General features: G+C 47.4%; 1 protein-coding gene across 1 annotated transcript in view; it reads right to left on the reverse strand.

Annotated features, from left to right (window-relative positions):
• Positions 1–26,355, reverse strand: part of LOC149343891 (diuretic hormone receptor-like) — a 149,243-nt gene that overhangs the window by 51,375 nt on the left and 71,513 nt on the right. The window contains exon 5 of the mRNA XM_089546095.1: positions 18,701–18,821. Coding sequence (XP_089402221.1) covers positions 18,701–18,821 — 121 coding nt within the window. The remainder of the gene's footprint in view (positions 1–18,700; positions 18,822–26,355) is intronic.

Consider the following 26,355-nt stretch of genomic DNA (forward strand, 5'->3'; position numbering starts at 1 on the left):
TGAAATCCAGTCATCCGGGCACTGAAATCCAGTCATCCGGGCACTGAATTCCAGTCATCCGGGCACTGAATTCCAGTCATCCGGGCTCTGAAACGAGAACATCCGGGCACCGTACGAGACTTAGCGAGATTTAACGAGACTCTGTAAGCCCTCCTACGCGACCGGCATGCAAGCGCTGGTTGGTCTCCAAAGGAGTCACAAAAAATAACTGCTGCCAGTGCCTTCTCAATGTTTATCAAGATATCAGTCGCTGTGCGTTTGATAATGCACGGAATTATAATTTCCGATTTCTAATAACGCGTGCAAAAAGCACATAAATGCCACGATACACTTCGTTGTCATACGTGATCTCTTAGGGGCTTCGCGCATCGAAGCAAAGCCGCGCAGACGCACAGGGGCCCGGGGGAGAAGCGCTGCGTTCAAAGGGCAAGACATCGCGCCGAACGGGTGGTGGCGTTCCTCCCTTCCATTACGGTGTGGTTCGGGTGTCCACCGAGATGGCAGAGAATTACTGCGCCATTTCCTTTCCTCAAAAAACCTTGCGTTCAAATGACAAGGCATCGCGCTGAACGGGTGGTGGCGTTCCTCCCTTCCTGTACGGTGCGGTTCGGGTGTCCACCGAGATGACATTAGGCCCGTAAACATTTCATGCTTACTCTACTCTCGGTTACGGGAGAGGCAGAGATTTTTTAGTTTATCGTATGCAGACCCGGATGCACCGATAGCGCAGGCCACACTGATGCCATCTTGTGTTAAAAATCTAAAAATATTTTGTGACACACCTTTCGCACTTAGCCAAGGTTATCCAAGTCTTATCGCGTAAATATCTAGTTCCATGGCTAGCTCAGCAAAGCCAGGGCCTAACCGCTTTTAGGTAACTGAACCGAGAAATTTTTTTTAATAATATGATGTTGAGTTCTTTTGGACCCTTCTGCCTACCGCCGAAACGAATACACTTGGCAAGGCTATGACAACTTGGCGTAAAAATACAAATCAAGCCAACCCATAGTCGGCGGTATCTTGTTAGGGATACGAACGGCTGTGTAGTTACCCAGAATCGAAAACAGGGCACGCTTATCCCTCATTCGTCCGGCTGTCGGCGTGATGAGGCAAAGCGAATATCACGTGTTCCATTTAAGGGCGATGAATATGCTTGAAAACCCAACAACATTGATGAATTTTCTCCGAAGCATGTGACATGGGTGCCGCCATGTTGACAACGCTATTTTTCGTAGCGTAAGCAGGAGCACGCACGTTAAATTCGAAAAACAGCGTACGTAATCACATTTGCTAGCGCTTAGTGAACACACGGAACAAGAACACAAATACACAGGACAGACGCTAGTCTTCAACTGGCGTTTATTCGAAAAACATTCAATATAAGGCCTCTCAGAAATGCTGAACTCACACACGCGCAGTAGCAACGCTACGCCTCAGGAACGTCATTTCTTTTTTTCACAGATTAACAGACGGGGCACTGACGCATTTTGAACCTTCATTATCAATGCACATAGCTTCAAAAATTTGACGTTCCGCTTGGGTTTTCATTGTGCCTAGAATGATTATTTCTGGAAAGATTGGTGTGCAAGGTACCGGGTCAGGGTCGCCAAGGTACCGTTCGATAAAACTAAGCGTTCGCTAAGTGTTCACTAAGAGGTAGCAAATATGATTGCAAATGCTTTCCAACTAGCCCAAGTTTCCGCCTTAATAAGCGTATGTAAAGCGAACGTACCTAAAACCTCAATTCGAAATAGCGTTTGGTGCATGGGCAGTACAAAGGACGCTATTTTATAGCGCTCGCTATTCATTTGCGTATGTCTGCGTACGCTCTGCTAAAAGTCTCTTATACTGCTAACGCAGTGAAGCTTAAAATTAATAAAGAATTTCAGCAAACCATCGAAGAGGAAGTTGATTTATTTTCTTTTATTTCAAAAATCGATGTGAAACTGCGAGACTAGATACCGATGTTTACAGAATTTCCACTCCAAGTTGCATTCAGTGAATTTAGTGATACGTCTAATGCCACGTTCCTAAATAGTGGTGATTGCAAGATGTTTCGCTCAAATCTCTCCATGAATGCTATCCATGAAATGCAATTTAACAAGTTTACAAATTGAGAAATCAATTCCCCGTGGACGCAATTCGAGGGTCCACGTCTTCACAGTCGTGATTTCGACGGGATGCGCAGTAGAAACAGGTTTAATTTATTTGAGTTTGGAGTAAGTGAAAAGCAAACTTTAAAATCGGTTAGGAAATTTGCAGACATTTTAATGTAGAGTGCAGCCTCAAGGAATGTTCATCAAATCAGCATCAAATCTGTAGTTACATTGAACTTGCCGGTTCCACTAGAAAAAAGAGGCGTGCAGCAAGCAAAAAAAATAAAGAACTGTTATTTGAATGGAACACTAAGATACAGACGCAAAAAATAATCAGGCCTTAGGAAATGTATTGTTTGGTGCCATTTTAATTTGTTTTTATTATAAGCACCGAAAAAGGAAAACAGAAACTGCCGCTGGACATTGAAATCTTATAATGCGCACATTTAAAAATTCTATAAAGTAAGGTCATTGCGCAGGTCATAACATAGTCAGATTTTGGATACTATCATCCAATTATGTATTTTTGAAGTATAATTTGAATTACTGAGGGTACAGTCAACCAATGCTTTAGAAGCCAATGGTTCAGGTCAAAGCTAGCTGCACATAAAAGTTATGTGTTTAATGGAAACCTTATTTTTCAATTTCAGATGGCAAATTCCACGCCCGAAGTCATTGCAAAAAAACAGCATACACGCTTTGCAAGAAGATTGCTTTGAAAACTGAAAGTTTTGTTCCTCGAAAACATTCAGCAGACCTATAGATCAAGCCAGACTTACCGAACGGGGCAGCTGCCAAAGAGCCTTTCACCAGCCTTTCACGTTATGGTTCACGTGATATGTTATGCAAAAATCCTCACACAGGCAAGAAGAGAAGAGGATTTTGCATGCTCTTCAGCAAGCGATGCGAACAGTCCACCATCTTTCAGGTGTCAGAAGCGGCTGCAAAAGGTGGCTAGAGCGACGTCTAAACGAAGCCCCCACGGCTCAGAGTGTGTGGTGAAAACGCGTACACAGCTCACGCTCGGGGATCTCTCGGGGTTTCCGGCGGCTTTTCGCCGTACCAGAGACGGCTATGGCGCCTTGACAAACAGCAAAAACAGTGTCGGTTGCGAGGCTTCGTGTTATGCGCGCTCAGATGAAAGAGCTTCCCAAGGAAATATCAGCTGATGCACACATACGCTTTGTTTGCTTACAGGTGCGGCACATCATTTACAGGATGGATTACGGGATAGAAAACTCATGTATCACTAGTCAGTGGCTTCAAAGTTCGAATCTGTTGATCTAGTGCGGAACACACAGAAAAATACCTCCATTTCTAGAGTCATTCAAAGTACAATAGGACACTGGCAGAAAAACTCATCCTTCCCGAACTCCAGCGGAAAACAGCAGTCTGAGGCAGCAGGATATTCAACACGTGCCAAGAAGCTCTACGGCACTGAGTTTCATGCAGTTACCAAGAGGTAAAACGAGTACAGCAGCTGCTCGTCTGCCACAAGAATGCCGCCAAGTTAGCTTCGCATTCGGTGACTGGAACTTGCTTGACCTAAATCGTAGATTAAGGTATATGAGTTTGCCTTTTGTTCAGGAAAATCTTCAAGATATCTCACGCTAAGCTTACAGCATGCATAATCCGAAATATTTATTTCCATGCAAATTATTACAGAAGAAAAAGACCACTATCCAATATAATTTCATTAGAATATAGTATGAAACCATAGGCTCTGGTCTATATGTCGAATGAAATATTTATATAAATATTTTGTACTGGATGAAACTGCGTCAGTATTGCTTTCGTGTTTAATTAAACTTTTGTAAGATAAGCTGCATTATGACTGCCTGCAGAAAGCGATTCGACATTCTCGGCCCAACGATAGCCGCTCCTAGTGTGCAGGCCACACTACGAGATACTTGTATCGAGGCTAGAACACTAAAATTGGCCTACATAATGACGTCTCCTTTCGATCCAGCTCCCTGCATGAAACTCTGCCCAGTTTATGACGCTAATGCAACGACATGCATCACATTATTTCAGGGAGTGTACTTTCACTGAGGGAGTGTTGATCAAAACAATGATCTCGTTTTGTTCAGTAGATTACGTTCAAAAGAGGGCACCACTTAATTTTCAGTGGGCACTAGAACTACGTCCACTAAGGCGTCGACAAAGCATGGAAACCTTCCTCAAGCATCCTTCGTATTCATTCATACACATGAAACGGAAGGCCATTTCCCGTACCGGAGGCTGAAGTTTGGACCTTTTAAGAAACAAAAAGCTTCGTGATCTTTTTCGGCACGACGTGTCCTGCGAACATGCGCGTTTATCTGTCGGCCTTGTCTAATGAAATCCAGGCGACTCGGTTAGTGGATGAATACGTATTCTCTTGTTCTAAGGTTTAGGTTTGATTTAGGTCTCTTGGGATAGTGAACAGGCTAAGAGGGGACTGAACATTTTGCCCCTCCCTATCCTTTCTTCTCGCCATCCTCTGTTCTAAACAAAGAAAGCGAAACTTCATGCAGTTTTACAGACTTTTCTTCCCTGTATCCAGGTCAATTTTCCGGCGCCTGAGAACAATAGTACAAAAACAGAGATCGCCATTTTTAATGCAATTGTTCTGCACCTCATCAGAAAGTCGTTGGGAACTGTAACAGGTTCTGAGAGAATACTCCACAATATCTTAGCGCTCCACGCTGATCTGCTCTCTTGGGGATAATAGACTATGCAACGTTAAGGAAAGGTATAATATCCATCGCTAAAAGTCCTAGCGCGTACGTGAATCGAAACTCGTTAAAACGAAAGACCTTCGCCTTTAATTATGAATACAAAAAGGGTTTCTACTCCAAGGAGACGATCTCTCCCTGTAGTTTCATATATATAAGTAATTCGCAACCTTTAATTATGAATACAAAAGGGTCCTTACTCCAAGGAGACGATCTCTCGCTGTAGTTTCATACATATAAGTAATTAGCAAGCTGTCGTTCAGCCCTGACTGCGAGCCAGAAACTAAAGCCCTACTCGAAGTTTTTTTTTTTTTTTCGTGTAGAATCAGGTAAGGTTGTGATTTCAAAAGTTTATTCGTATTTTTCGTTTTTTTCTGATTTCGATTTTTGTATTTTGTTCAAAAGTTGGTTTGCACTTCCCTTTTGGTGTTGCACAATTGCCTTTTTTGTATGCGAGAGGACCTAGGATGATATCGCTGTTTGGTTTTTGTAGTAATCTTACGTCACATAATTCTTCGGAGCTTGCTTAATTGTCTTATTCTGTACTGGACACGATTCTAGCCATGTAGGCTATCACCTCAAATATTTTTAGAAATTTTTTTATCACCAAATAGAGCTTCCTTTAGTTTGTTTTGTTGCCATTGCTCCCTTCCGGCAGGCGAATGTCATCTCAACATCGAAACAACCTCCAAATAATGCGCCTGCAGAATTCACTGATGCGAAATAGTAAACTGCAGGACCAAAAGTATCGAAAAACAGCCCTAATTGACGGGGCTCTGACCACCTTTTTGGCGACGACCAGAAAAGCCTCAGAGGCAGTAGACGGCTATGCCAGTTTTGTCGTCCCTCAAGACACCGTTCTCAATCAGCAAAGTGATGTTAAAGATATATGTCCGCTATTTATATCTTGTCACTTTGTAAAGATAATTATTTATTTCTCTTAACACTTATCTACGCCTCCAGCGGCAATTCAGGAGTAGGAGGATATAACCATTAGAAATATCATAGTGGCGTTAGATGCTGCGTTGAGCGGCGGCGCTGGCGACGGCACGGGTAGGTGCGAACGCTCAGCCCTCCAATACAGACTGCACTTTTGCGTCATGACGACGTGATAAAGAAGCCGTAAGAATGAAAGGAGACCTTACTTTCGCGCCCCATCTGTGAGCGATGTGTGCTACATAAGCATACCTACCACTGCTGGGATGTTCAAGGTGAAGCATTCTGCCGAGTAAGTGTATTAACTCGCCAAGCTACTGCGGGGTTCCGGTGCGCGCTTGAAGCTGATTAATGCTCAATTTGACAGGCACCACAGGAGTATCTGTGTGATATTATTCATAACCCCCCCCCCCCCTCACTTCGAAGACAATGCGTTGCCCTTGATGTGTAAATAGCTACCTTTCATTGAACATGATCGGCAAACGGATTCAATTCCTTTCGATTTCATAACATCGGAGATGGGTAAAACTAATGGGTAAAACAGGCCCGTGGAATTCTTCAGGCGGCTTCGTTCATTAAGCTTTTCAGGTGAAGAACGTCGCCAACCACGCTAACATGAAACAGAGCTTCTCGCTATGGGAGGAATGATTCGGCCCAGTCCATTTCCTAACTAAGCGCATAATTCTAGTGCGCCGGCTGTACCTCTAGCAAATGACATTCATCCGATAACTCTGCTTTAATGTACCCAAACAGAAGAACCTGGAATATGAAAGGCAACATGTTATGAGCATTCAAGCAATGATTAGTCCACAAGGATTAGTGAGAAGCGCACTTATTCTTAGAGACGTGACTTGTTTTTGCGCGCTGATCTTACCCTTTCATGTAGACGCGATGGTTTGTAATCTCTTCACGCAGAGAGCTCCATGCACGTGGATTTATAATTTTTTCGTCACGTGAGACACGGCCAGGCTTATATCGATTGATCGCGGCCACGCACAACTGCTTTAGCGTTGTTGTAGATTGATCTGGTTGCTTTTGGTGCCGTATATGGAAGTTACCTTGTCAGCTTTAAGTCGACAGTGACTGGCAGCGGCAGGCATTCTGCCCCTCGACGACCGCCGGGCAGGCTTGTTGCTATTGCCGCCTCTGAGTCATTTAGTTTTTGTGGGTGCAGGTCAGCCGAATAAACAGCTTCTTTTGAAAGTCCTTCTTCGTGTCTTCCCCTTCGCGGGTCTGCCGTCAACACTGCGTGACAATATTTTAGCCCCCTGCGCCGGTTGATGTAGGTTGATGTAGGCACCTAGGTCTTTATTTTACACTTCTTCGTGGGAATTTATTGGTTCCCTTGATAATAGAGCTAGTAGCTGGCAATGGTTGTTTCTTTGCTTGTATTGACGTCACAGCTCGCAGTTACTTACTCTGAAAGCGTACAAATTATGTTCAGGGAATAAACAGCAACGATATACAGTTCCTCACTTTTTTACTAATATTGCCTTTAAGAAAAAGTTTGACACCAGCGAATGGGTTCATTTCGAAGAAATTTCAGACAATTAGATAAAACACCTTGAACAAGAGCGTTCTTTTTGTTCGCCTAACTCAGGTGGTAAGTGATTATCAACCTGCAGAAACCCATGGCTCTGGCAACAAACTCTCTTTTTGAATTACTTGTGGCCGTCAGCCACTACTACGCGAAGATGTCCTCTCTGACAACAGAAGCTGTCCGCAGCCGAAGGTGCGAAACACCACGATGTGCAAAGTTAGTTACAGTATCGTCACTGCCAAGGTTCCTTACAGTCTTTGCCCACTCGAATTCATTTTGTGCTGTACTCGTTGAACGGAACTGCCCGCGATTCTGCAACATTTAGCCCACAGCGAGTTAGCGAAGCTGTCGCAGCAAAACTATTGTGCTCAAGAGTATCCGATTCCGAAATACCTAGTGCCACAAGATTTTAATATATGCGAGCACGCCGTCAACGCGGAGTTCGCGCAATCGCTGTCCTAGACTTGGCACAGAGCCTTGCGAAAGGGGTTTCTATTAGGGAAGGAAAGACAGAGAAGAGAAAAAAAGACAAGATCTGTGCCTCGAAGTTGCTGCTTCGGAGCCTCTCTCCGAAGGTTTAGTCACTTTCCATTGAGTAGACATAATAAAAATACCACCCCTTTTCGTTCTGCTTGAGCGACCTCTAAAACGCTCATTTTCGTTCAGTTTTTGTTAACCTAAACTCGATAACGTAGATTCATCACGTACGTTTAGTGCAGGATGGCCTCTTTAACATTTGCACCTACGAACCAAACTAACGGAGTCTACAGTTTTATTGTAACTTGGTTCATGCGTAATAAAAGTAACACTTGGGGGCATTGTGTTTCCACGCTGAACAGCTACTCCCTGTGTTTGGAGAACACACGCTATTTTTACTATCAATGAGGTGAACCCAACGAAAAAAAAATCTGGCTAACCTAGGCACAGGCTTAGCTGCACTACCTGCGTGAGCCGGCAGCTAAGCAGTGATAGCGGTGGTGGCTTCGCCACGACGATTCCCACGCTTTCGTTCCAGAGCAGTCCTCCTAGCCTGAACCTGGTCCGAAACGGCAGACCAGAATCTGACGTTCGTCTTGTACGCGTTGTCGCCGGCACCACTGTCGCTCTAGCGAGGTCTTTGTCACCCGCCGTTCCTCGGCCTGGCAACGCCGCCGATGGGCTTCGCTTTTCGCGGTGCGCGCAACTGGATACTGCCAACGGCGCACCACGCGAGCGCGACCACCCAGCACTTCACTCATAGCGAGGCGGCACTGCAGCTGCTGCGCCATCCGCGCACGCTGCTTATTCCGTTTTTATTTTGCTTCTCCGGATGCCCGTAGAGAGCTCTTTGGTTAGCTCTTCTCGCAGAGCACTTCGCTTCCAAACTGTAGCCGGGGGGGGGGGGGGGGGGGGGGGGGGGGGGGGGGGGGGGGGGGCGGGGAGAGACACAAAGAAAGGACTACACCAGCTCACGTGCCCAGTCGCCACATGAGCTTGTGGTGAGCGGCACCGATAAGCGCGCTTGAGATTCTTGTCTTGCTATTTCTCTCTCCAGAACAGCGCCCCTTCATTTTCTCTCTTTTCTTGTTTTCTTTCTCCCGTTCGGCACGCTTCTCATTTCTTGCCCCTTCATTATATCCTGGGCAACTTTCTGGAACACTTTTTTGTCTCTCGTTAAAGAAAATGCTTCCCTCCTATTTCTTTCCCAAACCTTTCCCATCTGCCTCCAATTGGCGCTGCTGCATTCGGTATCCCATCTTTCTCTCCTGGCCGCTTCGATCAGTGACCTAGGACGGGCTTCATCCACGCGATGGCTGAGGCGTGCTTCGTATAACCGCTTACGCCGTAATACGCCTTGCTATGTTTCGCAAGCAACTAGGAATTGCGAAAAAGTAGAAGTTAACCATTGCACGAACTCAAAAACACTGGCAGATTAATTCCTAAACGAATGGTCATAGTGCAAGGTAAATGAGAGATTCTTAGCACGCCCCAAGAAGATACAGTGGTTCCTCCGCTCGTCGTAGGATAACAATCAGCGTCGATATGCAAGAAGCTGCATCGTTGATCGTGTTTCCTAGATTTTTCAAACAAATATGTCTTGTTGGTTTGACTTCCTCCGCACAACACGGATGTCATGAGAAGAAGCAGCATTGAACACCTTCAACTAAACACAGCTAAGAAGCACTCGGGCTGCCATCTTGTCGGCGTCCAATTAAAACCTTCTTCTAAGCAGAAAAGTTACTGCATATACCGCAAGCTGCTTCCTCATCCCACTGAGTGTGCTTTATACTGCACGGCAAACTGAAATGCGCGCGTTTCAAGCACCGTTCTCATGGGCCTTTAATACACGACGCAGTTCTATAACTTTTCAGCTTACAACGTGAGATCTTGGCTGCTGATAAATAAACAGTGTCAAATAAACAGACCGGTGCAAGAGTCCCACGCTAGGCTGTTCCGGATATAGGACCGAAGCCAACTTGCTTTTGAGTCCGTTATCGCTTTCTGTTCTGTTTTCTGCGTGTCATTGAAAACAGGTTAGAAAAGGGAACAGGGTACTACATTCCTTCCTGTAGCAAAGGAAAGCGTGAGGCATTAAGGCACATAAATTGATCGGATTTCGTTACTACAACGCAGCTGCACGGCTTTCACTTTATAATTTGATGGCAGTGTTCATCAAAAAAGAATACAGGAGAAAACTACAATAACGTCTTAATTTAACTACTGCTGGATCCATCTCCCGGAACAGCCTAGCAGAGGACGATTTGAGCAGACTCTTCATTGCGCGCACGCGCGTTATCTCGCACATTTAGCACCTGTTCTGCGTGATACAGCGCCTATCGAGTCGGCGGTCAAGGTTCTCGCGTTCGTGCTAACATCTGAAGGGTGTCCAGTATCTCCCTATAATCTCGACCCTTACACATTAGTGCGTTGTTTGCTTTCGTTTAGTTCAGTTTATGAAGGTTTACGTCTAAAAGGGACTTAGGCTATGAAGGCCGCCGTAGTGTAGGACTCCGGAAATTTCGACCACCTGGGGTTCTTTAACGTGCATTGAAATCGCACAGCACACGGGCCTCAAGAATTTTGCCTCCATCAAAATTCGGTCACTGCAGTCGGTATCGAACCCGCATCTTCAGGGTCAGCGGCCGAGCGCCATAACCACTGAGCCACTGCGGCGCCTTAGTGGGTTGTTAGGACAGCCTGCAAGTTTACTGAAAGAAAATTACGGCAGCCCTCTCAGTTAACTTCCTGCTGTTTTGTTTGGCTTGTTATTATTCACTGTTTAGCAGATCCAAATAGCAAATGCAGCTGGGTATGATCGTTGCAACAGCTGTGTTGCGATAGAGGACAGAAAACGGGACAACAAGTAGAGGTACCGGCACCGGCTGATTCCTACATGGGCCTAAACGTGTATTTAACATATCGAAAATGGGACATTCGATAATTGAACAATGGTAATACAAGTTAACCAGTGAGTGCTTATTGTAGCAAAGCAGACATTTGGGCTAGTTGGTGTGAATTCATGGTGGAAAAAACAGCGCAAACTAAGACAGAAAACACAGAAAAGAGGGGAGACACTACAAGCGCTGACTCGCAACTAAGGTTTATTAGAAAGAACAAAACACAATATATACAAAAACCACCTACGACTGCGTACGTAATAACAGATTACGTGCAAGCGTGCAAGATAATCTAAACAGAAGCATCGCGCGTGTGCGCCCGGTTATTTAAGTACCTAAATTCCATTTCTGACAAGGCCACTGAAGGATCACTCACGCACCGTTTGCCGGTTTTTCGGATAAAGAACGCTTCCATCAGCTCCCGGGTCACCTTATCTTGGTGGAAAAAAAGCACGTCAGTTTTCGGGAAAAGGGGTGTGCATTTGCAAACCCGGCAGTGTGCGGGAAGGTTGTCTCGCGAGTCACTGCCGAGTAGGTTGCGGTGCCCAAAGAGCCTTACATTTACACAGCGCCCCGTTTGCCCGATGTACTCCTAACCGCGAGACAGTGGAAACCGATATACGACACCTTTTTTGCAAGGAATGAAAGGCGCCACATGTTTTGTTGTACAGGCCTTGCGATTCTTGTGGACACCAGCCGCCAGTTTTTTGTCCACTTGTGGGCAAATTGCAGCGAGCTTCTTAGGAGCCGAGAACACCACCCTAACATTGTACCTCTTTGCCACGCTCTTTAACCCATGAGAAAGCCTGTGAGCGTACCGAATGACGGCTGGCCTAAGGCGCTCACTGTCAACACGGCCTCTTCCGTTGGCTCCTGTCTTAACCCACCTGAGAACTTTTTCTCCTCCCTGGAGATGACGTGGTCGGGAAAACCACTGCTTTGCTGGATGTATCGCCCGCGCACCGTCAAGCCACTCCTCGGTTATGAGTCAGGGCACTCAAAGCTAATCAAGGATGGTATCGCTGTTTCGTGCCTTAAAGCCGCCACATCTAGGTCGTGCCACCACCGTGTTGCGGAAAGTGTGTCAGAGCAAGTGGTACGATTGAAAAGCAGTGGTTTTCCTGACCACGTCATCTCCAGGGCAGGAGAAAAAGTTCTGAGCTGGGTTAAGACAGGAGCCAACGGAAGAGGCCGTGTCGACAGTGAGCGCCGTAGGCCAGCCGTCATTCCGTACGCTCACAGGCTTTCTCATGGGTTAAAGAGCGTGGCAAATAGGTACGATGTTAGGGTGGTGTTCTCGGCTCCTAAGAAGGTCGCTGCAATTTGCCCACAAGTGAACAAAAAACTGGCGGCTGGTGTCCACAAGAATCGCAAGGCCTGTACAACAAAACATGTGGCGCCTTTCATTCCTTGCAAAGAGGGTGTTGTATATCGGTTGCCACTGTCTTGCGGTAAGGTGTACATCGGGCAAACGGGGCGCTGTGTAAATGTAAGGCTCTTTGAGCACCGCAACCTACTTGGCAGTGACTCGCGAGACAACCTTCCCGCACACTGCCGGGTTTGCAAATGCACACCACTTTTCCCGAAAACTGACGTGCATTTTTTCCACCAAGATAAGGTGACCCGGGAGCTGATGGAAGCGTTCTTTATCCGAAAAACCGGCAAACGGTGCGTGAGTGATCCTTCAGTGGCCTTGTCAGAATTGGAATTTAGGTACTTAAATAACCGGGTGCACACGCGCGATGCTTCTGTTTAGATTATTTTGCACGCTTGCACGTTATCTGTTATGACGTACGCAGTCGTAGGTGGTTTTTGTATATATTGTGTTTTGTTCTTTCTAATAAACCTTAGTTGCGAGTCAGCGCTTGTAGTGTCTCCCCTCTTTTCTGTGTTTTCTGTCTTAGTTTGCGCTGTTTTTTCCACCATGAGTGCTTATTCTTTGCATAGAACACTTTACACACTCGGCACAGGATGCACCATGAGGAAGGTATGGAATTCATTTAAAAAATAGGTTCAGTACAAAAGACTCTCCTGCAATCGATTTTGGTTTGGTTTATGGTTTATGGGGTTTTAACGTCCCAAAGCGACTGAGGCTATGAGAGACGCCGTAGTGGAGGGCTCCGGAAATTTCGACCACCTGGTGTTCTTTAACGTGCACTGACATCGCACAGTACATGGGCCTCTAGAATTTCTCCTCCAAAGAAATTCTAGCCACCGCGGCTGGGATCGAACCCGCGTCTTTTGGGTCAGCAGCCGAGCACCATAACCGCTGAGCCACCGCGGCGGCTCGCAATCGATTTTAAAGAAACACATATAGCCGATTCACGTATTGGCTTTCTTGAGTAGCTAATGGTTCTCGTTGTATAGAATAGCACATGACAGCCCTTGTGAAATTGAGAGCTTGTAGTGCAGCTGCAGATCATTCTGTATAGTTCATTACCAGGTATCAAGGAAAAAATGCACAATCTACTCTGGGATGGAGGAGGAATATCAGGGAGGTTAACCGGAAGAATAAACCAGTTTGCTGCCCTGCACGGGGGGGAAATAGATGAGGGGTCATAAAGATGAAAGAAAAGTAGGAGTAGCAGGAATATGAAAAAAGAATGCAAAGTCAGCAAGCGCTCCATAAAGTCACAGCTTATCGTGCAGGCGAGAAGTTCTCAAAAAGCGGAACAGTGCCTTGGAGGCCTTCGCCGCCGACGATCGCCACGGCCAGCGGGCGAGAATCTTCATTTCCATCAGTGGGCGTGGATCTAGACGCTCCAGCGCTCGGCAGAGAGACTCTGTTTCGCCACTGTACGCAGGGCATTCACATAGAATGTGGGGTATAGTCTCGTCACACTCGCAGATGGAACATGCAGCGCTATTAGCCGTACCGATAAAAAGGATCTATTCTGAGGTACTCAACAAATGCAACGTGCTGTGAAGCAGTTTTTTATGCAGACACGCAGATGTACACGGGGTATCACTTTGTTTACGTCGAGATGCTGCCATACCGATGATGGCAGCTGACATCTTGATGCGTGGATATATCTTTAAAATCCGTCAATAATTTAACTGATACACTTTCATTACTCCAAAATATTTCGTTAATAATTTCAAGATTTCTCATATATCTGAAATAACTTATAACTGAATTTGGTGCCGGACGGATGAAAGTAACGCGAAGGGCACTGAAAATCATGCGCTTAAAAACTGGGTCATCATTTACGCTTCAGTATTAACAGCGGCATGAATGAAATGCCGATAATTGTATTTCCACCGCCCGTTTTTTTAATAAATCGTTGGTAACTCCAGATACAACGCGTGTACATGCAAGCGCTTTATTCCCTGCCACTTCGGTAGTTAATGAGGCAAGAACCGTATAGCAGTTGACCCAGTGAGCGCCATACAAGCGGGCGCCATTGCCAGTTATTCCCAACTTTTTCTGCAAATAATAATAAAAGACTGACACGCACTGGTGGCCACGCATGTTAACGGCTGCTGTTGCAGGCCGGTCGTCAAAAAAAGAAAAACTCTAAATACCAAGTTAACGAATGAAGCGCACAATTCTGCAGTGCGGGATGAGCGGCCGCAGAGGAGAGCTATCGCCCAACGAGCCTCTATAGCACTAACGCGCCCGGTCCAGGATTGAGCCCTGGGCCGCTGGCACATTACGAAAATATATGATGAAAGAAGCCGACAGTGAGCGTACTCCGTTAGCGAGGTTTAGTTATTACTACATCTTAGCAGCTCCACCTCGATGTGCGCTGTGATCACCTTTATAACAGGAGTTTCTTCTGCGTACCGACGTTAGGACGGCAAATTTTAGTAAAGAGCTGCACAGTGGTCTCACATCTTAGCAGCTTTAGGAGATGATGCCAGGAAACGAATATTTTTCCACAAGAACTGGCGAGACATGACACCTCTCGTCCACGTCGCTGTTGTCCCGATTTGCTGAGATTCGCAATGATACGAAACGTCCGGCATCGTTCGTTACAGTACGAAGTCACTTTGTGAAACGATGTTTCATTGTGCTGCTCGCTGCTGTCACTGTGAAGCGCTGCTGAATTGCCTTCAGGATTTTTTTTCCGTGTGACTCCATGAGTGTTTCGCTAACGGCTTGCCGGTAGGCTGGCATGAGGCGTCAGTACTCAGAACTCATAGGCTATTTATGTCCTTCGTCGCTAGGTGCAGCATGGAAGGATTAATGTCCGACGAAGTCAAAATGAATTCATAGTTGCGCGCCGAAAGGAATGACCATGAAAGGTTTTTCACCTAATCAATGCGCCACACAAGATGGAGAAGTGTACCGTTTCAGCCGATGTCATTTTTACCGTTAGCCCTTCGGATGACAAAACCGAAGGCTGTTATCAACACAGAAATAAGATTTTATTATTTGAACTCTGTGAACTTGCCGCCAAAAAAATTGATGAGCATTCGCACATTTCAACAGCCCATTCTTGAATGGTTTCCATGGTTCATGGGCTACCACTTTCTTTTTTTTTTCTTAACTTCACGGCATCAGTGCTTATGGTTGTCGTATACGTGTCAACACTTTATGCAGGTGCCTCACTATAGAGCACAGTGCCGCATGGCACGTTGAGATTGGCGTCCTCGCGAATTACTCTCGTTCAAAATAACTGCGCGAAAAGGTGCAGCTGATTTTTCGTACGAATATATTGGCTATGGTGACAGTGGTCCTCTGGAAGCGGCCCGGGGAAGTTAAAGCCGCTGCTGTGCCGGCTGTCAAAGCAACACGACCATACTAGAGAATCGGTGCGCGGTCGTTGAATGTGTTTCTCGGAAAACAAGTCTGAGGCAGACAGGCGTTCCGCCACGGTGTCGAAATTGCAGCATGATGGAGCACCACTCTGCTGGGTGATAAAATTGGTTCGCGTCTATCGAACGAAAGAGGAACAGCTTGAAAGTTGAAACCCCGCCCTTGCGGGCTTACGTAACTGATCGCCATAGGCGCTATTCACTGCAAGCTGCAATGCGCAAAGGCAGATAGTTTATTTTATACCCAAAAGTTGACTCAGGTTATAGTGGTAATAGAAGCGTGGATTAACAGCAGTCTAAAAACACCTTTCCAGAGAGATGGCGACGCGGTTTATCAGGTCCTGGAGAATACAAAGAAAGGCAATCTTAAAATGCCATATGCAATTTTAAGCAAGTGCACGTCCTCTGCGTTTCGATTCTGTTGGCTGGTTCGCAGATCACGCTTGTGCGGCCAGTTTAGAGTGTACAGAAGCTTCTGCACCGCAAACAAAACGCGCTTATTGTTCCCGAAAAGGGACTGTGATCCATTTATCAGCTTTAATAATAAGCACGATTTCACTCATCATGGAGTAATTATTCATTAGCATCCATCCAAGTGAAGCCGTGGGGCTGCAATAGAACATTCCGGAACTTTCACAGAAACCATAGTTGAGAAATTCGTCTTGCTCTGGTGTTCGAACCAGGCAACACCGGCTCACCGGAGGAGTCACTCTACGAGCTGAGCTAATCAGGACAGCTAGCATATGATAGAGCCTACTCGATCTTGCGAGATTCCTCTTAACACTGGACCAAGGATGACTAGGTTTCGAAGTGCACCTGGGGCCCTATTTTCGTAGCTGCCCATTTCCCATTGTCCATTTGGAGCCCATTCGGTCCTCGGTGAATGGTCACTGAGGTATGCCGGCGGATTTAAAGCGTCTGTGGCAAGCAACCTGGGCATTCGATGGTTTGCTACGTACCTCACCTTATCGCAGTGCATGGCAGGCAGTGGTCAGATCTGGTTGCTTACTCTTGACAGAGCGCTGCGATGCACCTCACCATAGGCTGCATAGTGCATCCAATTTCAATAAGTGGTAACGTCCAGTCCCGAGCCACACAATGGCCGAGTCGCTCGCGGCAGAAACTTGTAGCGTGAAGATGGGTTGCGCAAAAGGGACAATCAATAAAAGAAGACGGGACAAGCGCCTGTCCCGTCTCCTTTCATATGATTGTCCCTTTTGCTCAACCTATCTTCACGCTACAATGAACCAACTTGCCCGACAACTCATCTTGCAGATGTTTGAAAGCCGCGAGTATATCTGAGTGGCCACTGACGTGAAATGAACAGGTTGCAGAATATCGCCCCTGGTCAGAGAGGACGACGTATAATATGGCATACATTCTTGAAAAAGCATGTTTTTTGAAATAATTCTCGCCCAATGAGACACAGTTTGCAGCTTGCATCTGGCCAAGTCAAAACTACAATCAGCAAAACTATGAACACGCGCAGAAAGCATTGGCTGAAGAAGCTAGGTTATGCAGAATTTTACGACTACAATAAAGCTTTGCAGCCAAGCCACCGTGTTGGCTCAGTAGTTACGGTGCTGGGGTGCTACCCCGAAAGACGCGGGTTCGATCCCGGCAGCGGTGGTTGCATTTCGATGGAGGGGAATTGCTAGACACCTGTGTATTGTGTGATGTAATAATAATAATAATTATAACAATAAAAATAATAATCAGCCTGACAACGCCCGCTAGAGGCAAAGGCTTCTCTCATATCTCTCTCATATAATCATGAAACCAGAACCGCAGTCGTTAAGCAAACATACCTCACTTCGTAAATTTAACTGGTGCGATAAAAAAAATCCACTCCTGATCATCACAATGTTTCACCCGAGCAGCACACGCAGTGTGCATAGTCGCTAAGCATCTCGTGATGTCGCTAAGCCCTCGGTGATATCATGACAGTTAAAAACGTAAAAGCATCAAATATCAAAATTTCCTAAAAAAATCTGTGATATTTCCTGTGTTTTTCCAAGTTGCTAGACACTAGAAGGAAGTTTACGAGGAAAAGTTTTAGTTTTGCTTGAGGTGACAATATCGCTCAAGAAATTTTTCACTGCGATAAAATGTTAAGCCTCTCAGCGGAGGTTTTCACGAAAAGAACTGTTTTGTAGAGATAAAGATGCCTGAGCTTCTATTGCTACTATTTCTAGCGATCGTGTAAAAAGAAAAGTACGTAATGCCTCGCCGTTATTTTACTTGACTGAGGTCACTTAGCCTGGTAGAGTTTATTTAGGGCTCTCAGTTCCAGTGGTTTAGAATTACGCAACCCCCAGCCGTAAGGGCCCGCCATTGTATTCTCTTCGTGGCCGCTGGCCACGCAGGTTTACAAAACGACAGATTATTGAATGAAACCAAAATTCCCCCTATGTAATACCCTCGTGAAGAGGGCCTTTAGGGGTATCTTGAAATAAAAAATAAAAAAAAATTATTTTGCATTGCCAATGTTAAATAAGCATTATAATATCAAAGTTAAAGACCAAAACAATTGAATAAAAATAAAGTGTCAATGGGCAACTGATTAGTGTCCTGTATTTATATATTTTCAATATAAAGGTAAATCATAAAAAATTTGGTGGGATTTGTCGCGCAGTTATATCTCCCCATTGTTGTCATCACTGCGCCTCAGTTGTGTGTTTTTCAAGCAAGTATCTGGTAATTCCTCCGGAAAACCCTAAGAACATCAGTTCAGTACATGAAGTTTTGGTGCTACTCTCCACTCTGGACGTGGAGCAGATGAAATTAAAAACACCGTGGTCAAATAACATTCAGTTGTACGCGCCTAAAACGATTCAGGAAGCACAGTGCATCGGTACACCGTCGCTCCAATGGCGCTTGCGCGCAAGGAAAATTGAACAGCCTAACAATTTCAATTATCGCATTTTCGTTACACACACAATGCGAACGTGCCGCAGTTAATTTTGGCGTGACGAGTAAAGCACTTTCTCAGGCCTTAGCGAACGGTGTTTTTCTGGGCGTAGAATGTCTGCTGCAAGCAGCATTGCGGCCGCTTGAAATATCAGGTTCATGACTGCAACACAGGAGGGTAACCAGGCTATTCAAGTGCAGTCATCGCGTTAGCAATTACACAGGCGAACACAACCGAGCAATGGGAATTCACATCCAACCGTTACTATCGCGTACGGTCATTTTACGACGCTGCTGTGCCCCTCTGAAGAGCATACAGAAGGCACATAATGGACAGATATACGACAGAAGATTACCACTTACCTTGTGGTAAGCCGGCGATTGAACGGACTGTAACGTTGCCGTTGTGATCCAGGTGATCGAGATGAGGAAGTAAGTGACCATGAGGTTCACGTGAATGGTGTTGCGTAGGCATCGCAGCTCCCTGCGTAACATTGCAAGAATACAGAAAAAAAAAGAAAAGAAATGTAGTCCAGCTGGAAAGGTGAGTGCAGAGGTAACTTCTGTTGTTATATTTAGCTTTGCTAAATCAAAATAACTAGTTCAAAATCACTAACAAAGCATAAAGTTCTTTTAGCTTCCACTGTGACCAGTTTCCCCTGAATATCATCTAGAAATGCCGGCAAAGAAGACTCCCTAATCGACGCCGATTTCGTACACTAAGAAAGTTCATAAGTAAGTATTCAAACGTTAAGCCCGAACAAAACGGGATTGCAGAAAAAGGCACATCATTGCGGTAGCGAAATGTGGTGCCTTGTATCGTTGAAAATTTCTGCAGAAATTGCGGCCGATTAAGACGCAAGGATTTTCTTCCAAAAGTATTTCATCGTACGAAAAATTTCTATATAGCTTCGAGATAGATTCGAACCAGACCCAAAGCGGATTGCAGAGTGAAAACGGCCACCCTTTAAATTAGTTTGTGATCAGCAAAATACTATGAGCCGCGCTTGTGATATCCACAGCACAAATCACGCCTCTCCCGGAAGACTTAGTACGCGCACCGATAACAGATAGCGCTATTTTAAGGTACTGCATATATTGCGCCGAAGCGGAAGCACAGGCGGTGAAGATATGAGAGCAAACTTAGTGGATGTTACAATAGAGCCTTGTGAATGGTGCGTCTGCTTCGCAACGGTCCACTCAAGGTTTGGAGATGACACCGAGGATTCCAGGACGGACATCGCGTTTCGCATTTTGGACTATTTTGTTGCTGTTATGTTCATCCTTGTGGGTATCGGTTAAGGAAACAACAAAGAAAAATTGACTTTTGGCTCACTTCAAGTGATAAAGCTAAGTCCTAATAATGCACGCATTTCGTTGAAAAGGGGGGGCGCCACCAGCGCCACCGTGATCGGCTGTGCGCACACCGAGCTCCAGCAAAATCACGTCTACGTCCAGGTTCCTGACCTCGGATCGCCACCAACCGTTCTACAGGAGCGCTACTTCATCGCCTGTACGCCTGGTAACCAAAATTCCAAGCGTTCTGCGCCGTTTTTTGGCACATCAGCATCTGGCTGGCCGCCCACGCCGGGCGCGCTAAGCCAAGCCTACATCTGCACCGCCGGGGCAACGCCCCCCGCGCTGGCCAGCATGCTCGCAGCCGGAACGGCGGGGAGCTCGCCTAGCCAGTCAGCAGCCCAGGCGCTGAATCACAAGCACTGTGCTCCCGCGGCGCCCCGGCAAGCCACCGCAGCCACGATCGTCATGAAATTTGCGAACCACCTCAACCTCGGCAACACTTTATTCCCTGTGCTCTGTCGGTCCGTCGTGGATTCCGCCCGCCTAACCAAGACTGAACGTGACAATACCTACATCAAACTCCGCACCTCGCAAAACATCCTGGCCATCGATACCCACCGCCCAGCCGCTGCGGACAAGCTGCTCCAACTCAAGCAAGTTTCACTGAACAACATACAGTACGAAGTCACCTCGTACGTAGCTAACGACCCCCTTAACGCCCGTGGTGTTATACACGGCATCACCATGGACTTTACCGAAGACGACTTTGCCGCTAACCTTCGTGTTGACGGCACCCGACTCCTAAGCGCCCGCCGTCTCGGACGTACCAACACACTTCTGCTCACCGTCGAAGGGCCCCGTCTACCACGCTATGCCGTCTTCTACAGCGGAGTGTACCGCGTCTACCCGCAAAAGCCGCACAGCAAACAATGCACGCATTGTCACGCCATAGGACACCGTGCCGACGTCTGTCCTAACAAGCCTAGCCTTGTTCGGTGCTCGATTTGCAGCCAACCGTTCCCTCCTGACCAAGACCCAACGACTATCCCACACGAATGTGAACCACACTGCTGGAACTGCAAGGGCGACCACACACCGTCTCATCCTGAATGCCCCGCAAGGAAAGACGCCGACGCTGCAGTCCTAAAGTGGCACCGCGCCCAACGACGCCATCGCGCCCGCGCCGCCCCTCCACCCCCTAAAGCCGACGCGACCATCTGGCCGCCCCTGCCTACCTCGAACCGCTACGAGGCCCTTCAGCTCTCCTGCAGCAGCAGCAGCAACAGCCCGGGGCACGAGACCGCGCAAAGAAGTCAATCTCGAACCAAGCCCTCTGCCAAGCGGCCACCGTCCACCACTTCTGGTGCGGCAACCAGCACCTCCACCTCCTCTACTAAACCGCAAGCTTCCGTGATGCAGTCACAGACTCCACCAAGTCACCAGGTGAGCGGTCCATCTCCCACATCCATCGCACCCCCTCCCCCGTCCTTCCAAAACCGGTTTTACTCACGCCCCTCCACACCTACTCCACTTTCACCCCTCCCTACCGACAACGCTATTGCTCTCATACAGCAATCCCTTGCTCCCGTCCTATTGGCCTTACAACAACTGACGGCTCGCGTCGAGCAACTAGAGCACCATCTCCTCTCCCTCGCGTCCTCTGCCCCACCCTCTCCCGACGCAGACTCCAATGCTCCCCCTCGAAAGCGCGCAAGCGCCCCTCTAGTGCCTAACCTCGACACAATGGAGGAAGACCGGCATGATGAGTGATATCATGCGACACACATCGCCACCCCAAAATCCTCTAATTATTTGGCAGTGGAACTGCCGCGGTTTTCGTCGCAAGAAAAATGCCCTCTTGCAACACATGCAGATTACTGGCGTTAACCCAGACGTCATCGCACTGCAGGAAACGCACGGTGCCTTTTCTCTGCCAGGTTACGACCATTTTACTCAGCCAAGTATAGTCATGAAGAGAAAAGGACATCAAACGCCCCCTCCTCCGCCGACTTTGACGGTTACATACATACGGCGCACGATACCCACCATTCAGGAAGATACATCCCACCTCAACTCCGGGACGAAAGAGCATGTCCTGACACACTCCACCTATCAGGGTCACCGTATCACGATTTTAAACTGCTACTGGACTCCCTCCGACTCCAAAACCAGCATCCCACCTTTGCATACGGCCCTTCCTGCCTCTAATGTCCCTACTACTTTCGTCCTTCTTGGTGACTTCAACTGCCCACACCCTGCATGGGGATACGACCGTACTTCAGCCTCCGGACGAAAACTCGACCGCTTCGCCAGTATTCATCACCTCACCCTCCTGAATGACACGTTCATGCCTACACGTCTAGGATGTGGAGCACAATCCGACAAAAACCCCGACCTCGCATGGATTCGCAGCGATCTCCGCGCTTCTTGGAGTAATACGGGTGACACGATGGGGAGTGATCACTGTATTCTTCAGATAACGCTCACGTCCCAGCGACCCTCCAGACCACCCGGAACACATCTACCTCCCACTATGCTCGTAGACTGGCCAAAGGCTCGGCCGGCCCTCGACTCCTTATCAGTCTCACTCGAGGACCCCGAAAAATGGTGTAGCGCCATTATGGAGACCGTCTCCCAACACACCAAACATATCCACCGATCTCCCGACTATCCATACATTGACACACACCTACTTGGGCTATGGAAACAACGTCGCCGGGCCATAAAAGCTTGGCGCAACTGTAGATTTAGCCACGCATTGAAAAGAAAAGTTGCTGAACTAACGCAAGCAGCCCAAGAATACGCTGACCAACTAGCCACGAACAACTGGCTTCAGCTCTGTGATGACATGGTCGAGAGACTCCACACTCCAAAAGTCTGGCACATTATGCGCACCCTACTTGGACAGGGTAAACCTCGTAACACACTTCAAAAGCTACAGTTGGCCCTCTCCGTCTCACAAGAAGAGCTGGTTGAGCAAATCCGAAATCAATTTTACCCATCCTCTACTTCTCCTGCCAGCTCCCCGTCATACCCTTACACCGAAGAAGAAGCAGACGAACAAGGAATGAATTCCGACTTTACATTCGCCGAACTTCAGGCTGCTCTACGCTCCCTTAAGCGAAACACAGCACCCGGCCCAGATAAAGTTACCTATGGTATACTCCGTAATCTCCCCGATTCAAAACTAGACGAACTTATTCAGATTATTAATACTGTTTGGCGCTCCGGGAAAATTCCCGCTGCATGGAAAGAGGCACACGTAATTATGATTCCGAAACCAGGAAAATCCTCTGCGCTCATCACTAACCTCCGACCTATATCCATGACTTCTTGCCTAGGGAAGCTGATGGAGAAGATGGCCCTTACCCGCCTCGAATGGCACCTGCATACCAATCGCTGTCTTGCTCCCACTATGGTCGGATTCCGCGCCCACGTATGCACACAAGACATTGGACGGCAAATCTATGAGGATTTGTACGCCTTCCCAAGCAGCGCACAGCTTCGAGTTTTGACCGGCGTGGGTATCAAAAAGGCTTTTGATAATGTCGCCCACTCCGCAATTCTCACCAACCTGGCAGACACTCGCCCTGGGGTCCGCATGTTCAACTACATCAAAGACTTTCTTACAGACAGGACCCTCCGAATCATTGGCCCCGACGGCACACCTTCCGCCCCCTTTCTCCTCACCGCAGGTACACCACAGGGATCCATTCTTTCACCTATGCTTTTTAACTTGGCAATGAAAGAACTGCCCCGAAAACTCGCTGAAATTCCTGGCCTACGCCACGCTATATATGCGGATGATATCTCTCTCTGGCCTACCACAGGAAACGCCGGGGAACTAGAATCCACTTTGCAGCAAGGCCTCGACGTCGTTCAGGAGCATGCACGCCGCATAGGTATGAGTTGTTCCGCCGAAAAGTCGGAATACATTGTGGTTTCTAACGCTCCTCAAAAAACCGCTTCTTCCTACCGCGAACTCATTCAACTCTCTCTCGCGCAAACCCCTATTCCCCGACGGAGCCACATCAAGAACCTTGGCTTCACTTTTCAACAAGATGGCAAGTGCAACGTGTGGCTTAGCCAACTCCTGCAACAACTGAACCAAATTCGCCACATGCTGTCCCGCATATCTCGTCAAAAGTATGGACTCAGAGAACACGAACTCCGTCGAGTTATAGAAGCACTCGTTTATTCGAGGGTCATGTACGCCTACCCCTATCAACGCCTCACATCCTCTCAAGTAAGCAAACTGGAAGCCTCTCTGCGTCGCTTCACTCGATTAGCCATGGGAGTTCCCATCTACGCCGCAAATGCTCTGATCGCAGACGCCGCCATTTTCAACTCCCTCGAAGAACGCGCAGCAGCACACCACCGAGCCCAGATACACCGTCTCTCTACCTCCGAGCAAGGCAGAGACCTCCTCAGCCTTTTCGGACACACCATTTCCCAACTACCCCCGCTTCAACCATCTGCTCCCCCGTGGAAAAGCCTCCCGCGTCTTACTGTAAAACCCATTCCACGCCACATGTCTCCAACGATTAATCCCGGGCGGCGTGAAGCACTGGCGAACCATTTACCCGTACTGGGCCACGACACTTACTATACCGATGCCCATATCCTCGAGCACCAAGTAGTTACTGCAGTAGTCGGCCCTCGAAGCACCTCCACACATCTCCACACAGGAGTGCCCTCCTCAACCGACGCAGAAACTCTGGCCATAGCAGAGGCGATTACGCTTCACGACCACCTGTCCTCCACCATCACCATACGTGCAGACTCTCAGGCTGCCATACGCTCATTCGAATCTCAAAAACTCCCTCCCCATATCCTAGACACTTTGCTGCAATACCTAACAGCCCACCCTACGCTCCATGTCCGCCTTGAATGGATTCCTGGTCATCAAGGTATACCGGAGAATGAGCTTGCTCATGCTCTGGCCCGTGAAAAAATACCACCGGGCCCTCCGACTGCCTGGCCAGCCCATTATAATCCCACGGCAGACCGCGCTACACACCGACAGGACCGCCGCGAACACCTTCGCAATTTGCGGCACATGCGACGAACCCTTCCGTCACCCTCCCATTTCCTTTGCCGTGCTGACGCCTCTCTAATTCGACAGGCACAGACTAACTCCCTTCCCTGCGAACTGTATTCCCACTATATCCTTCATAAACCTGGCAAACCCGCCTGTCTCGTGTGCGGAGAGCATCCCTCCAACATTCATACATATTGGTTATGCCCCCGCGCAACTAACTCTCCCACCATACCATCCTCGCATACCTTGCCTCCCCCCTTTCACCTCACGTGGGCCCGATGGACCGCTCCACCAACCTCTCTGCAGCCCACCCTCTGGCCGCTCCTCGCCGCCCACATCCGACGCATCCAAGGGACACGTGGCCCTACTCTGCCACCGCCGATAAATAGCGCCCACCAAACGGGCAACTAAGAAGGCTCGGACTTGAGCTGAAAAATAAAAGTTATCTCTCTCTCTCTCTCGTTGAAAACAAGCGCGCACTTCGGGTTCGCGGCAAAATTGAATTGGTAAACCGTTTTCAGAAAGCGTCTGAATTCATCGCAATGGAAATTTTTACACTTTCACTATTATATAGGTTTAGATATATTTCCGCTTTCTCTCTTCCCTAAAGTTCTAGGTCTGAAACATTTAGTGATGTGAAAAAAATTATAGGTGATGAATGCGTTGGCTGCGGCAGAGGATTCGATAGCATCTGTATTCCCCCGGACTGTGTATGTTCTGCAGCAGACAGATAGAGGCGAAGCGAGCGAATGGTGTGATCCTGTTCGTCCAAGGACTTGTGACACGCCAACGCCTTCCACTTTCACCAGCACGCCATCCGTTGCCTCTCACTCCATCGTCTTCTTCTCTCTCCCCCCTCTCAACAGAAACAGAGAGATAGAGGTGTTCCTCTCTGCTTTCTGGCTCCCTCCACTTGTCACCTCCAGCCCAACTCTCCTCTAATAGTTAGATGTTTCCCATAGATAGAGGTACACATTGTTCCACCATGAGGGTGAGGCTTCAATGCTAAGACATCAAACTTGCAGCTCAAGAAGACAGACTACCGCCTGCAGCGTGCTGCTGGTGTAATGCCCAACTCGTTGAATCTAGAAAATAGAAACCGAAAACTAGAAAAAAATGAAACAAATTGAGAGATGTGCAGTGTGTGGTAACTCTGTAGAAGCAATCTTCTACTAGACAGCGGTGGTACCCATCCTGATGTCAGTGCAGGCACAGCCACTCTCTCTGAGGCCAGAGTGTTTAGAGATAACAATAGTTATGAGAATAAATCCGCATTAGAAGTCAGAGAAGAGAGGTAATGTAAGGTTAATAGGGCAGGGTGAGATTGAATTTTTTGTGTAAATGGGTTAATAATCTCAATACTCTTTCAATCTCCAAACAGCAGCAAAAAAAAAAACAAATTGTTTCCTGCATGCCAATAAATCGTTTTGTGCTATGTTACTCGTAGATCTAAACATATATAGATCTGCCTGTGACCATGCGATATCATAGGTTGAAGTATTCCGTCCAATGTCACAGGCTTATCTTATAAATAAGCAAAAAATGGAATTCATCATTAAAACCACGCAGTTCAATCCACTTGGTTTTTCTCGGTTATTACAGAGCTCGTATTTCCCCCTCAGCAATTCAAATGAAGAGTGCTGCGTACGGTTTTAATTCACCAGACGAGCATCCCTTA

Source organism: Amblyomma mixtum, chromosome 5, assembly GCF_055824585.1.
Source record: "Amblyomma mixtum isolate Tamu chromosome 5, ASM5582458v1, whole genome shotgun sequence".
NCBI classification, from domain to species: domain Eukaryota; kingdom Metazoa; phylum Arthropoda; class Arachnida; order Ixodida; family Ixodidae; genus Amblyomma; species Amblyomma mixtum.